This window comes from Styela clava, chromosome 12 (assembly GCF_964204865.1).
Source record: "Styela clava chromosome 12, kaStyClav1.hap1.2, whole genome shotgun sequence".
NCBI classification, from domain to species: domain Eukaryota; kingdom Metazoa; phylum Chordata; class Ascidiacea; order Stolidobranchia; family Styelidae; genus Styela; species Styela clava.
This window is the reverse complement of record NC_135261.1, coordinates 16,278,580-16,294,950: the sequence shown is the minus strand read 5'-3', so window position 1 is coordinate 16,294,950 and position 16,371 is coordinate 16,278,580. Positions and strand designations below refer to the sequence as shown.

Sequence of the window (16,371 nt, the reverse complement as noted above, 5' to 3'; positions counted from 1 at the left end):
TTATTGTGATCAAAAATGATCAAAAAGAAGCCTTTCAATGAAGGATAATGCTGAATTTTGTTTGGGTGGAAAGTTTAAAGAAGTACATATTGTTGGCACCATTGTGAGCATCAGGGTTGGGCAGTTACGAAACATTGGTGAAATCGAAACAACATTTTTTCTTCAAAACAAAATTGAAACGAAACATAAGTTTTCACAAGTTTTTCACTCACAATAAAACATGGTCATTGTTGCACATTGAACAATTAGATTATAGACTTTAATGTATAATATAGCAAATATATCCAAGGATTAAATCCACATGAAATGAAGCAATTGAAGATAGTTCGAGAGCATGAAATGATAATACGAAGTACCTCATGCAAATAATTTTTTCCGCAAAAGTTTTCGCTTGCATATACATATGCTCTATAGTTGTTAAAGTCGTCACTTTCTACAGCAAAAAACTCGCATACTTGACTTTTATTTCATATATATACCAGTGTGATTTTAAACTAATATTAATTCAATCATCACTAAATACCCTTAGCGTAAGTCCGATTTCTCCCTCCCTGCAACCTATCGCCATACAAAATATTAGAATTTGAATACTGTATTGTCATACAACATTGAAATTCAACTACCATTAATACATCATGATTTATTCGAATTTACGACCGAAATTTGTATTAGTTACAAAAGGTTTTGCAACTGAGCAAATCCAAAACTCAGAAGTTACAGAAAAAAACGTTTTAACACAAAATGCTTAATACAAAAATGTCTACCTACATTGACATGACAATCTCACCTTACGACACAGAATATACTATTTTCATACTTATCCCGGGAGAGAAAGGTCGATAAGACGGTTCAACCATATTAGGTACAGGTATAACCTTTGGATACTTTAAATATTCTCTTCCAGTTTTCTTCTGTAAGGTATTGTAGCTCATACGTTAATTTTGTTTTAGATTTATGGTAGATCATAGCGAAATATAAATATATATATTTAGTGAAAATTCAACAAACTGTTTACTACATTTGTAAAAAAATTTTTAAACAATTTGTACAATTTTACACAGTATAACTTATGAATATTCATTTTTTAGACAACACTAGCTGTCGATTTTTGAACGAACAACGTAACCATTCAACATATTTTGGTATTTGTAATATTACGAATAATCGGAATAAAATTCCCCATAGATTGAAAAAGATCACACCCCATATAGTAAAGGTAAACCTCTTGCTTCATTACTTTAAATTCCTCAACTTGAAAGCATGTTTGAAAGAAAATATAATATTTTTTGTTTTATCTCCTTTAGATACTTGCATTGGGAATTTGGGTGGAGACGTTTTTAGCAAACTTTGTCTTCTACTTTTGGTTTCCTACGGTACTTTCATCGAATTTAATTACATTTTTTTACACAAATGCTTATTCTACCCAATTTGCAAAATTAGCATCATTACCTATTTTATAAATCATTTAATAGTTGATATATATATATATATATCTTGAACTATCTTCGACACATCAGACTAAAAGTAAATAGTATAGACTTGGTTCCTTCATGTTTTTCTGTGTTTTGTCCGAAATCAATCAAGGACTGAAACAAGTTTTTAGCTTCTATTACAGGGTTTGGATTGTTATAATAAATAAAAAGTTAAATAAAAAGTAGCTCAGATCAGGTTTGACACAATAAACAACATATTACCAATTTTTCACTCGAGGTTTCAAAAAACCCGTACACACCTTGTCAAATATTCGATAAATCGGATAAACATGCAAGACAAATTTTACCAATTTCTTCTTCTCAGAATTAAGGTCGTGACTAGGTCGGGTTTAGTATAAATATTCATGAACGAATTCTAAAATACCGTGTAGAATGTATACAAATACATAAAATATTACATCTGTATGATTTCAGGCTAATTCACGTACGGCGATGTATGTATATCGCATTTCCGATACTTCTGTACTTTCCAATATGTCCCGTTGCTCTGCTTACATTTTATCTCGTAATCCTGGTAGGCACGAGGAGAAAAAGTTTAAAAGGTAAAGAATTATGCAACTATGGGGACTTAAAATAGAATAACAGAGTAGTCCTAGAAACAGGCCACAATTACGATCAATATTTATAATAAGCCATGATATAGCAAGCTATTGCAAATTTTATTATGACTGTTTAACGTTATAAGGCTCGTAACCAGCGTTACTTGAATAGCGCGGGGAAATATATACGAGCAAAGTTTTTCTTTGTTGTAAGTTCACGGGTACCTCTGAGCACGTCAGTGGCCGATCACAGTAAACTGAATCAAAAAATGTCCACTTTTTCATATTAGAGCAGGGGTGGCAAATTACTTTCCTGAGTGCGGATGCGGATAATTAACTGGATTACTGGGCCGGATGATCAAAACTCAATATGATTAAAAACGGTTTATTTGCAAATTCGCAACTCGCAAGTCTATCAGTCATTGGTCAATTGCCTTCCCGTTTCACTAATCGCGTTTAAGTGATGTGAAGCATCAGGTATTTGCAGCAGAGGATATAGTAAATAATATTGAAATATTAGCGTTGAAAGAACATTAAAAATGTCATGAGTACAGGCAGAATAATTTAAGTACTGTAAATCATGTACTAGACCAGTGGTTCTCAAACTTGTCGCCACATACCGTACTTTTAACGGTATCATCGCCCCCAAAACTACAACAAAACATCAAGTTACAAACAAATTTATTGCGAATCAATTAAGAAATAGCATGGTACCATCAAATATGATGTTAGAAATGTACCACAGAGTACCATGAGAGGAGAAACAAAAAAAAGTTTTTAGACGGCTATTCCGAAAAGAAGAAACAACGATACAACGACCGACCGACGCTGATACACACACCAAAGAGTTACCAAAGCAACAGACACCAGTATAACACATGAAAATTAAATTTATCTTACTGTTCGGATACATTCAATTACTTGCATATCTGTAGCATCAATTACTGACTGTGCTGGCAAATGCAGCCGGGATTTTTAATTCCCACGAATTTGTAATATCAAATTACATCTCAAAGCAAAAAAGTGACATTGCATTTTATTCACATAATGAGTATTCTACATGAGCTGTCGAATATAGACCAACCCGTTGTTGATTGAAGTTCTGATTCCGATCGCATATCTTCACCATTTACCGATAATTAATGTATAAAATAAACCCATATCAGTTCAACTGTACTTATGTACAGTTGGAATATTGAAATTAAAAATGAATTAAACTCAAATGCATCGGCAAAAATTATATACATGTAAATTAGAATATTGAGAATCATTTATTTAATCAATTAAGACATACTTCAAATCATTTACCATCTATTTTGGGGCAAGACGTAGTCCTATTAATAAAATATCTTTTTATCGCCTCTAATGCACCAATCGAATTTAAATTTATTTTCCGGCACTTGGTGATGAATGATGCCACTAGAAGTTGCTTTTATTTTATTATTTATTATTTTTTCAAATTTAATCTGTGTATTGTGGGGCCCCATGTTTAGCAAATATTTTGCTTTTTTTTAATTTGAAAAGGATACCTATTATGTTTGATCTCTTTCGCCATGCCCGTGCGTTGATCTTCTCAGCAAATCGAAGTAATCCGGTTGGTAAGGATGTGAATTGCTTTGGCGGTGGAACTCGATTTAAAAATTTAGATTCTAAGCTTTCAAATTATCAGATAACGGTTGATTAGTTATCGGGCCATTGTATTCGTGTAATTGAGCATTGCTGTCGTGTTTCTAATCTATGCGTTTTTGAAATCTAAAATGAAAATATTGCCTAATTGTAATAAGCACAAGAGACTTGAATGTGTTCTAACTGTAGCCCGAGTGTAGTGTGAAATATATTTATAAAAAATGAAAATGCGTGAGGTATTTATGGTATTGTGATCGAAAATATTCTAAAAGACGCTATCAATGAGGTATACAGCTGAATTTTTTTGCAGGTGGAGTGATCAAAGAAGTACAAAACCGATAAAATAATACAATTGAACATTAAAAAGTTTTTGATGCCCATTTCGACGATTTCAAACTTTAAATTCCTCAGCTAGCTGCACCCAATCGAAGTTTACAACAGTAGTAAAGACATTCTTACGTCATAAGGTCAAGTCAGTGATTTCCCTATGACCTATTGCCTATATAGCCAGGGATTCCATCGATCTGGAACCCAAAATAAAGACGACTGGAAAAATTTCTGCATTGTGATCAGAAATAGCTGGCTTTTCTATAGGCTCCAGGTTGATGTCACAATTATTACAGACGTCAGAGTGTGCGAAGCACTTACCCTTCAAGCTTCGTTTAACTTTGAATTCTTTCCCGTACTCACAAAAAACTTTCTTACGTTTGGTCGTTTTTAATTAAATGGCTAAAATAACCACCACCACGACAAAAACTAAGGATCGGCACACTAGCAATGCTTCATGCCTATCTATGCCTTGCTTTTTTGTGTTCCAAATAAGATTGTGTTTCTTTTATGATGCCACAATAAAGCTTTGGCGATAAGACAAACAACACAAAGCTTCCAATATAAGGTCCAAATAAGGACACGCAAGCCAAAAATAAGGACGCAAGCTAAAAAATAAGCCAAAAATAAGGACAAACCTTAGAAATAAGGACGGTATGGATTCCCTGTATATAGCCCTATACAATAATCATACAATTGCTTTAGTTGTTGAGGTCGTCACTTTTTACAGCAAAAAAGCGCATACTTGACTTTTATTTTACATATATATACTATTGCGATTTTAACTACTATTGATTCAATCTTTACTATACAGTTCGATTTCAGCAATATTTTAACTTTGGCGAAATTTCGATTTCTCCTTTTCTTAGGCCGATGGTGATAGTAAAATATTAGAATTTGGATACTGTATTGTCATACAAAATATTTGAAATGTTTGCCCATATGGAATTCAACTAACATAAATGCAACAGGACTTATTCGAATTTACGACTCAAGGTTTAGCAATTTAGCAAACCCAAAACTCAAAAGTTCCAGAAAAATAACACACAGTTTTACTAGAAGCCGCGGGGTACCTAATCAGGCCATCTATCCCGTGGTAATTTTTCCAGGTTATATATATATATAGCATTTTATATGCAGATGCTGGACTGACTAGAATAAAAAGACTGACGGTTTATATAAAATTGTTTAATATTTAGGGGGGAAATACAGTAGTTCGAACGGAGGAAATGTTGAATGAAAACAACACAAACCAGCAATTTATACGGTACCATCGCATGTCGCACCGGATGGTCATTATTTTCGAATTCATCTCAACAGTTGGTAAATTATTCCGCAATGATATAACTATAAACAACTGTATAACTATGGCAAAAACCAGAGGCGTAGCTTAGGGGGGGCAGTGGGGTACATATGCCCCCGGGCGCCAAGGTACAGGGGCGCCAAAATGGGGCTGGCAAAAATTTCACAACAAAGGTAAAAAACGGTCACAAGCAAGATCGCACCGGCGGCAGACATCTAATCTTAGTACATGGCAAACTGCACACTTGGTCAGACCACTTACGACTGCCGACGTCATCACGCACATAGCACGGTCAGATTTCCATCGTAATTACATGGCCAAAAAAATCTGGCCGGAAAACAAAGCACTGCCTGCGCACTCGGATGTAAGTTGATATTAGTTCTGTGCTGGAGACAAATGGAAACGGAATTTGGTTGAATGATGTTAATACATGTTTTGAGTAATACGTGGTTTTGTATTTTGTTGTCAAAGTACCGTACTTTGCGGCAGAGTTACATAAAATATATTATACTGTGCTAAAAGACCCCAATGCCGTTTTCGACAATTCGTCGAGATTGCACAGATTTTGCAAATCTCTACCACACGGACATCAATGGCCACGAACTTTTCACTGAAATTGGAGATCAACCAGAAACTCCTTTGGCTCTTCTTGGTTTTATTGTGTCTTTTGGAGACGACGTTTTATTCAATCTGCGAATTTCTCTACAAATTTTGTTTACAATATCAGTTTCAATTGCAAGCTGTGAACGGTCTTTCAGCAGATTGAAACTTATTTTGTCGTATTCGCGTGCATCAACGGGACAGGATCGTCTCCGTGATCTTGCACTTATAAGTGTTGAAAGAGAAACATTGGAAAAAAAACAGATTTTGATGACGTGTTAACCAGTTTACGACAGTGAAATTGAAAAAATGAATTTATTTTAGACTATGTAGATCATCTTTGACAGTAACTGAGTGGGACATATGCTCTATTTTGTATAGCTTTGCTTCTTCTTTAAATAAAATGTTCCATTAAAATTTGAATTTACATATACATATATTTTTGAATAAATAATAAAATATATAAATACATATAAATTTGAATTCACATATCGTCACGCTAATAACCGAATTGCGTAAGTCATTTTGGACGGTTTTGAATTTTTCATAAAATAGGTATTTATGTAATGCTGCGCACCTGTCTGTTAACTCAGATTTTATTTTAAGAATTCCGAAACCCATAAAAATAGAAATTTTGTATGATATGCAAATTTGTTCAATTGTTCCGTCATAATGAATTATCATTGTTAACGCAGGACTATTGTGACGTCACAAAGGCAAAATAACCTAGGCGAAGGATTTTCGAGTTTTTGCATCTCAGATTCTAGCTTAGCGCTAATAATTTTCAATTTATACTACTGTATAGGAAGGCGTGCACTTGTGATATTTACTGTCTGAGTCCAATTCACCATGGTTGACTTTTATATAAGAGTACATTACTGTTTTATTCTTTATATTTAACTTTAGTCTTATTTCGGTGATGTGCAGAGCGTGTTATATTGATGAAATATATATTTTTAAACATAAAAAATAATGTAATTGAAACAGATTAGCTATTTTGGGGATTTTGGATTGTTTGGTTTTCAGGACTGGTACATATAGACAAGTTGCAAAATTGCGTATGTCCTCTAGCCATAGACACATTTTTGCCTAAATCACAGTGTGCCATTATGACGTCACATGACTGCGTCATACAAATTAACTTAAATCCGGCTACGATCAAAAAGTTGAACTATGGCAAATTAAAGACTCTCAATGGCATAGCAATATCATTAGGAAGTTTTTTTACGTTTTTCTCACAACAGCTAAAAATGACTTACGCAATTCGGTTATTAGCGTGACGAAATATAATTTTTTTTACATACACAATTAAATGCAATAGAAAACATGATTAAACGTGGGGGCCGGGGCGCCAATTTTATATTTTGCCCCGGGCGCAAAATATGCTGGCTACGCCTCTGGCAAAAACAAAGGATGGAAATTACAGAAAGTTGCCACAGCTACCAGCCTAAGAAACAGAATGTAGGATTTCAATAATAAACGGCCGATAAGACAGCTTAACCATATGGGGCATCACTGCCTGTCGTCCGGTTATCAGTTCACGTAAGATTTGTTAGCTGGTTATTCGTTTCAGCGCACTCCGATCGCTGATCATTCAGTTTCCCGATCCTTCAGATTGTGTTATCCAACAACCGCTTGGTGAAATGAAATTATACTAATATACAAAGTGCTATCACCTCTAAACTTAAATATTCGCAAAACTGTAGGCATTTTCCAATAAAGCATGTTGTATTTACAATAAATATACTTTCACAAGACTGAAAAATTGAAAAGAATATTCTAGAGTCATATAAAAATAAGCGCACCAGCGACTTGTTCAGATGGCATGGGAAATCATTTGGTCTGTAAATGTATAAGTGGACAAAATTATGAACATAGGCATGCATGTATAATATGCGACCTTTTCCTAGCTTGACTACATCATCTCACAACTTCAGTCTTTCCGTGATATCACCCATGCTCATATTCTTAGAAAAAGCACGAAGCTTTCATAGCAAGGTAGCTACATATACTAGCAAGGTTATACTACTCATATTACTTGCAAAACCAAATCACTTCACCAAAAGATATAACAGCCAGCTAGAGTGGAATAATAAATATAGTTTTGATAATCATCCTTGGTTTATATAACTCAGTAGAGTGAAATAGACTTTCAGTTGCTGGATTTTGATGCATTGTTGCACATTTGATAAGATAGTGTAGACAAAATAATTTTGTGTAATATCTGTTCACACCCTGTTCTCATAGAACCAGAGTAATGCTTTAGTGATGTTCCATCGAGTGATAAGCGATATGAAATAAGTTGTTCCCAGTAAGAGTAATGGAGAAAGCAGGACAATGCTTTTCTTCACGAATGGTAGAACTGAAAAAACAAGTAACTAAGCAGTTTACAAGGCGCTCCAGAAGTGTGTGTACCAATATGGAGGTAACCAATTTTTTAGCCTACTTTACATCAAGTTTTGTAAAGGGCTGAAACCTATGGGCAGGGCTATACACTTGGCTAACACAGACAGTCTCCGAACTCATAATAGAGATAAAATAAGGAAAATCGGAATAAAATTATGGCCTAACCCTAATCTGTTACACACACTACGAGAGTACCATTTACAATGGGATTAATCTGGATATAGCCATGATCAGAAATGTATGCCAATTAAAATAAGATTGTTACGCCTCCAGAATTTGACGAAAAATCCGAAGGAAAATGTCATTCAAAATGATATTTCAATAATATTCAAAATACGCAGGGCGTTCCTAAAGTAATGTTTTCAGTTTTTAGATAAACGAAATACTCACCATTATATCCCAAAAAAGTGATATAAACATAATATCCGAGTGCTGCAAGCCAGAATGTATTTCCCACCAATACAGAAAGAAACCAATCCTTCACAATAAGAGCTAATCAGAAAAATATTCAAAATGTTTAAATATACGGTATACAAAATACAATTACAAAAAATTTATTCCTTGATCAATTCATTTTCAAAATAAACAAAGGATCTAAGTTGGGAGGTCTAACAAGATGTTGTTAGTATTGGGGCCTATTATTTCCAAACCAATCTCAATCTTCAATCATTATAATACAAGGGAAATTGGGTGTGAAACATGAAATAAAAGGGAGGCAAGGATGACAATACAACTATGAATATTTATCGATGCAATGAATATATCAAACAGCTGTACAGAGCAATTACAAAATATTCACAACACTATAATATGCACAAATTTTATCAAGTTTTTCAAAATGTTGAGCTAAAATTCCTGTCACAAATTTTAACCTACTGAGAATAGTTGTATTACCTATATACCGGGAAAGAATTCAAAAACATGGTAGATAAAATCAACTCACGATTTATGAAAAACAATTGCAGGCAATGTAAAATCATCAACACAGGAAAGAAGGCATTCAAGTGAACATCAAATGCATAAGCCCACTCAACATCAGCACCCCCCTTGATGTACCGAACAAGATATTTATTGCTGATTAACCTGTTATTGACAATGGAAGTATTACTGAATGAAAAAGGACCAATGAATATATTTACTAATGGCTGTTTTATTTCATGTTGTGCAGAAATCGATATTCTACGAATCCAACGAATTTTCAATACCAAAAGAAGAAAAGTTCTATTTTTGCTATTTCACCCCAAATTTGCTGATTAGGATGGGATTTACTGTACATATTTAACCTAGGTAGAGAGAAAAGCCGATAAGAAGGCTTAATCATATGGCACACCACGTCTTCTCGTCCAGTTACCAGTCCATGTCGGCTATGGAAATAGTTAGCCAATTATTTGTTTTCAGATGCATGGATTTCATGGTGGACCCTACGGCGACGAGTAGTCCAGCAATCACCTCGCACATGATTATCTCCGAATGTGATTCGAACCCGCGAGCCCACACAGAGATGAGGTGGCGAGCATATTACTAACACTCATCGCTCATCGATAAAATTCATTAAATATTTGGCTGCATTTTCGTTGAAACTGCAATGGCTATATTACTAGTCACCACACCTATGGGTTCATATAATTGAGCATTGCTTAATATAAATTATTATTGGTGAAAGACCAAAGTTTGTAATCTGAATTAAATATGTAATTCTCAGAATTAATCGAAACAGTGTATAATGTTTAGAGGGTCAAAGCATAACCTATTCTCAACAAATAAGCAGGATTTATATTCTCAGTTGTAACTGCAACATAAAAATGATCAAAATGATCATCAGAGTTCAACAGAGACTTATCCTTATCAGAAACTACTATTTCCATATAGTATGAATTGAACACACATTTAAAATTAGTTACAGTAGTATCATCAATTATTTTGATGGATGGAATTAGCATCAGATGTGTAATTTAAAATCAAGCCTCTCCTGGTATACTATTGTGAAAATATTGCTTTTCGGTCGATTGTAATTAAGGAAAATATCTATGTAGCTTCCGGATTCTCAAAGGTCCCAACAAAAGATTTTCTCTGTTATGACTTATGAGTGAATTTTACGGGACAATGCAGCATAATCTTATTTTCAGACTGTTGTACAGTAAATAGCAGGAAGAAAGAAATAATGGCCACCTCATCCCCCAAGACAACAATGTCACACTTACCACATAGCAGTAGCAATAAGTATTCCAACAGCAATACAGTCTATGAAAACAACCCACAACAGAAGCTTGAATATCTTGAACCAAGATAGTCCCATAGTAAGTCCGAATCCGATAGAAGTAACTAGAAATGAATGAAAAAAATCAATCCAAGCAATAGTAAACAGTATAACCGATAGCAATATAACAAGCAATGATCAAAATAGTATGGTCAGATCAGGATTTCCATATTTATCCCAGGAGAGAGGAAAGACGCCTTAATTATATAGCAAACCACGGCCTCTCGTCCAGTTACCAGTCTGTGTCGGGTATGGGATTAGTTAGCCAGTCATTTGTTTTCAGATGCGCCACACTGCCAAGCCCTAATAGCAGTGGCCCTTAATAAGAGAGAGATATATAACCTATCATCTTACCACAAAACGCAATGCTCATCAGAACTAAAAAAGCAGGATCATCTCTTGCAAACTGATTTTTTGTTTCTAAAATATAAAGAGCTTCATTTCGATATGGAAGGTATGCGTCTCATTTTAACAAGCATGATTTATTAACACAAACTAAACAAACACGACATCTGATCAAAGTAAAATACATTTCTATTTCGTATAAACAATAACAACATGATGTGATAAACATACATTGTCAATGCACAAACCTTACAAGCAAATATCAATTAATTATAGTGTTAATTATAATAGGTTAATTACTTATACATGAACAGTTTTGATATCAGAAGCTAAATTTATTAATGTATGTCAGAATGGCAAAATAAATTGCATAAAAACCAGTATAATGAGGACTCATACTAAATGTTCAATGTATAGCACTGTTATATTATCAAGCAACCACAGATAAATTCAAAAACGCTAGAATGATAAAAATGGTGGATTTACTTGAATCTTGCCTTGTACCAAGCTGTTTTGAGAATTTAATAAAAATAAGTAGCCTATACCTATTAGAACTAAAATAAGGAAAATTGGAATAAAATTATTATATTTTAAATTTATTTTTTTTAAATTATTATTCCTAACCCAAACCTGGTACACATACTACGTACCGGTGTCAGCCATCTCTATTATCTCTACTAGCTTATTAAAAATGACAAATGAAAAAATGAAAATTAAAAAAATTCAGAATGTCTCCTTTGAATCAATAACTTTCTGAAACTAAAAATACTTACGTTTTCTGTATTGGAAGTTTCTGTATCTGTGATGAAAAGATATTGTGTATAAGAATGTGACAAAACAACAATAGATAAGAAACACATCTAATGAATCTTGTAGCAGTATCAGACAGTCCGCCAGGCTGAATCGTACCGAATATTCAAGATATTTCATGCAATATGAAACAAAGCACTTTATCGCAAAGGAAATCTTTATAAAGTGTTTTAAATCAACAGCAGGATAAACTCAAAGTAAACATATATTGTTGATTTCATATATATATATAGTTCCTAGTTCTCTGAGCATAATAACTTACACTTTATGAGGAGCAATGAACAGATTCAACATTTGCCAGAGTGCAAATTCAAAATCCATTTGTCGAAATTTGAATATTCGTCTCATGTATTTCTTACACTTTTCCATGCCAGTTGCACTTAAAATAAAATTACATATTTTGAAAGGTTAAATTTTATATCCATTTGTCTACCTACTTCCAATGACCCAACTACAACTAACAGTGGGTGGTCGAACCCAAATATGTTAGAATGAGATTGAAATCCATTGGACAATTCCTATGTCCTTCAACTCATCCATTTGGATTGGATAGGCAATTGTCAAACCAAAAAGATTCCCATCCGTTCGAAATTGGGAGCTCTTTCTGTATCAGTGGATATTTTTTATAGCAGAATTCACAATGAATGTGCAAAAATACCAGAAAATAAACAATTAGGTTCAGTTTCCAATAAATTCTATTACATTAGACGCACAAAAACAACAACTATTGAGGGAATAAAGGTCATTGAAAGTCTCTGGTAATAAAATATGTCCTATTTCACAGAGATATACCGGTACTAGAAATAGCAAACATATAAACAAGAGATAATATAATATTACTTATTATTTAACAGGTAGTTACTGAAAATTTTACCACAAAGGAAATTATATTTTATAACATTAATTAAGTCTTAACTTCAGAATATTTTATGTTGAAACTTGTGATTTTGAGAAGTAAATTCAAGATTGGACAAGTCAAACAAAACACAAAGGTTCCACTAAAAGACTTACTGCTCATAAATATTGGTGTTTTTTGACGGTTTTACACTGTTTTTAAGCGTGTTAGCAGGGTTTGGAACTTGAACAGAATTTGATTAATTTTTTTGTTAAGTGTGGGGGCACAATTTAAATTTCACAAATTGATTTTTAGATGACGTAGTCAGGTGGTGGTTAGAAATGACATATGAATATGCAAAATTGTTACACCACCCCCACTAGAAATTATTTTGGTTCGAAACTACACGAAGCCCGTTGTATTCTTACTTACCATGCTTTACGACCAACTCCAGAGAATTGCACATCTTCCATTGTATAAGAATAATCATTTATAGATCCCTGACTATGTGAACTTTTCAAACTTCGGCCAGTGTGAGATGACCCAGGATATGAATATACAGAACTGGGTGGTGATACATAGTTATTAGGCTGCATTTTACTATTTATTATCTTGTACAATCACTGCAAAATATCAACAGAAAAGATTAACAATTTAAAGCAGTAAAGGTATTTCTGTATTCTTATGATCACTACCATACAGCCATAACCATAGAGTAAAAATACCAGCTTTTCATTAATCAACTGCTTTCTTTCATACCTTTTCTTTCTATATTTGGCTCAGAAAATGAAAAATAAAAACTAGAAAACCTGCCAGTCTAAATGTTAGTGTCTGAGAGTGAGCAAGAATGTAAATAATAGTACTAACGATAAAGTGAAGCTAATATTTGTGAAGGGTACTTCAATGAACCACCAGGCTGGGTTAATGTTGTCACCCAAAAAAGAAAGTCTGAAAGTGAGATTGGCTTATCAAATTTTGAATATAAATTGTAATTTTGTGTTGGTAGTACTTGTTATTACATGTATTAAGATAAAACTATAGTTGTCCATAAGAAAAAGAGATGATATACGAAGCAAGTGAATTACCAGTATAGCCTAGCTACATTGCGTGATTTTTGGTGACATAGTCAGGCTGTCAGATAGGGTTGCCAACTTTGTGTTAAACCATTCCGGGACACTTTAATCTTAATGTCTAGAATTCGAAAAATGATGCAACAGAAGCTTGTGAAACACGAATAACGTCAAAAGAAACAGTGCGCGCTGTGCTTCGTGCACCGTTATTTTCCAAACTGCAAATAAATTTATGATAATCAACGAAAGTTGTGAGATGTTGATTCTTTAACGCATAAATGCAAAATAAACTAAAACAGGGAAATGTACTATTTTCACTAGGTAGATTTAAATATTTAACAAAAAACACAAGAAATTAGTATTTTTGGTATTTAAATTTTTATTGTGATTTTGCTGATTTAAGAAGATCTTTGTTAGTTTTCACAAATTTCAGGTTAAAATTTGTAATCCTTACGGAAGTATATAAATAATCAACTCTCCCTAAGACAAGAGCTGTCAGCAAGGCGTCCTGAAACCAGACGGCTGTGCGAGCCTGAAAACTGACTGAATACCGGTAATGAAATCCTGGTCAAAAAAGAGCCTCACACTAACAGTGCATTATAAACTAAAAACAAGAAACACAAAATATTGTTACACGCCGCAACTTCATTTAAACTAAATTTTTCAACAAATCTCACTGGATTACCGGTACAGCACAGGCAGACAGGTGGTACCGGTACCGGTACCGGCCAGACTGGATTCCATGGCAGATGCACGCCCGAGGGCGCTAGCGCTCCACAAAAATGCACGCGAGCGAATTCAATTTTGCACGCCAAAAATTTGCAATTGCTCACCAATGTAAATCGGTTTAAATAGTTTTTAAATCAATAATCTAGTAATATAAAGATGCCAAAAAATTATAACTTCACAATTGTCGACTAATACTTGCTTGCAAGATTTGGCCTCATCGAAAAATGCGAAGCAAAAATCACCATATCGTGTTGAATGATAGGAATCCCGTGAGAAAAATCGCCTCCTCACCGACGCTGGCCAGTTATGGCTCTGATTCAGCGTATTTTTAATACAATAATTTTACACGGATGTACTGAACAGTACCGGTATCTAAAGTCGCACAAACACTCTCAAAATTAGTGACAAAATATAGAAATAATGTTTTGGGGGTCAAAGGTCAAACGTCCATTTTTGCTATGATCCAACTTATTTTTACGCGGATGTATTGAGAGGTACCGTATCTTAGTTCGAAATCAGTTTAGCGGGCGCAGTTGTTTTGCACGCCGTGAGCTATAATTGCACGCCAGAAATTCTTATTTGCACGCGGGAATTTCTGATTGCACGCCCGATTTCTCGTTCGAAAAGGCCATGAAATCCAGACTGGGGTACCGGTACGGTAACAGGTATGGAATATGGTAACATATTTACTTAATCAAACACATGCATAAAAGAGAACAATATGAAATCCTAAATAAACCCCGAGATGCCACAGACACTCTTAAATTTTGAATATTTACTTGAATAAAACACAATCATACAAAGGAAGAACAATAAAAAAATCAGAATTACCGTACACCACGGAAAGCCACAACGACAACGACTACTGTATACAATTACCAACTTCATGACCTTTGACCGATGCTGACAGCAGCTTTTTCACTATCAGTTCGCGCGGTTGCTCTCCGTATTTCGCACCTGCTTTGCAAAGCTCGCTGTGTGATAAGGTTGTACAGTCTTTTTGATACCATGCTTTCTCTCCACCTAGTAGTTAATTTGCCTGCAACTCGATCAATGATATCGAATTTCGTGAGCAATTGGTCCGGCTGGTGAGGGTTGGATAGATATCGATTGCCTTGCAGGCGAGTTGAGACTCATGCGACCGTCGGCTTCCTATTCGGCTACGAAGCTCACATTCGTCGTCTAAACAAAATTCAGAAACGCCAACAAAGGCAACGTCGCCATAGAAAATGTGACAATACGGACAACTTATCAATCTTCTCGGTAGTCGAGTAGTTCATGTAGTCGAATTTCCTCCCTGGTACCGACGAGAGTGCCCACTGCCCAGGCAATATTTCTACAGTTGTAGTTGTTTGTGTTCATATACCCGTAAAATCAGGTTTCAACGTAGTATTATAAGAAGACGCACATTGGAGACATAGCGAGCAGTGCCATTTAGTAGAGGCATAGCGGACATAGCGATTTCAGTAGAGGCATAGCAATTTTACTAAGAACGTTTTAGTAGAGACATAGCTTTTTTAGGACGAGCATAGCGGACATAGCCACTTTAATGATTTTAAAGAATAACGTAGAATGGATATCACGCAACAAAAGATGACTGTTTCATTCCTATTACAACATAAAATCTTTTTGCTATACGAAGCCGCGTGGAAGACCAAACTGTCATTGTACATTACAATTAGTCTTCGTAAAGTGCATATTTGTCAATGAAGCAAGTTAGCTCAATTAAGATCGTAATCGTTCTGATAAAAATGCCAATAATGGTATCATAGTTCTGCCTAATGTGAATTTCCTGTGATATATTTCTTCGCTGTACAAGAATCAATCGAGTATAAATGCTCTAGTAGTCTAGTGATTCCTGGCGTTTTTTCAAAACAAATTATTGAAAATTGTAATAATAAAAATGTAATAATAAAAATGTACACATTGGAATAAGAAAAGCGAACAGAGCAAAATTGGACTGCCAAACCGATAGGCTACTGGACAAGACCAGCAATGCCAAGAGAGAATCAGTTTAAGTGATGACCACGC

The 16,371-nt window shown here is 34.5% G+C and overlaps 1 protein-coding gene across 1 annotated transcript; it reads right to left on the bottom strand.

The window, feature by feature from the left end:
- Nucleotides 1-7,597: 7,597 nt before the first annotated feature.
- LOC120330159 (protein unc-50 homolog) lies at nucleotides 7,598-13,188 on the bottom strand. The gene is made up of 8 exons (XM_039397009.2): nucleotides 12,974-13,188; nucleotides 11,969-12,085; nucleotides 11,670-11,695; nucleotides 10,906-10,971; nucleotides 10,496-10,616; nucleotides 9,238-9,377; nucleotides 8,685-8,786; nucleotides 7,598-8,250 (listed from the first exon to the last, which is right to left on the bottom strand). Exons 1-8 carry the CDS (start codon nucleotides 13,135-13,137, stop codon nucleotides 8,117-8,119), a joined length of 870 nt encoding a protein of 289 aa, XP_039252943.1. The 5' UTR covers nucleotides 13,138-13,188; the 3' UTR covers nucleotides 7,598-8,116.
- Nucleotides 13,189-16,371: the final 3,183 nt, after the last annotated feature.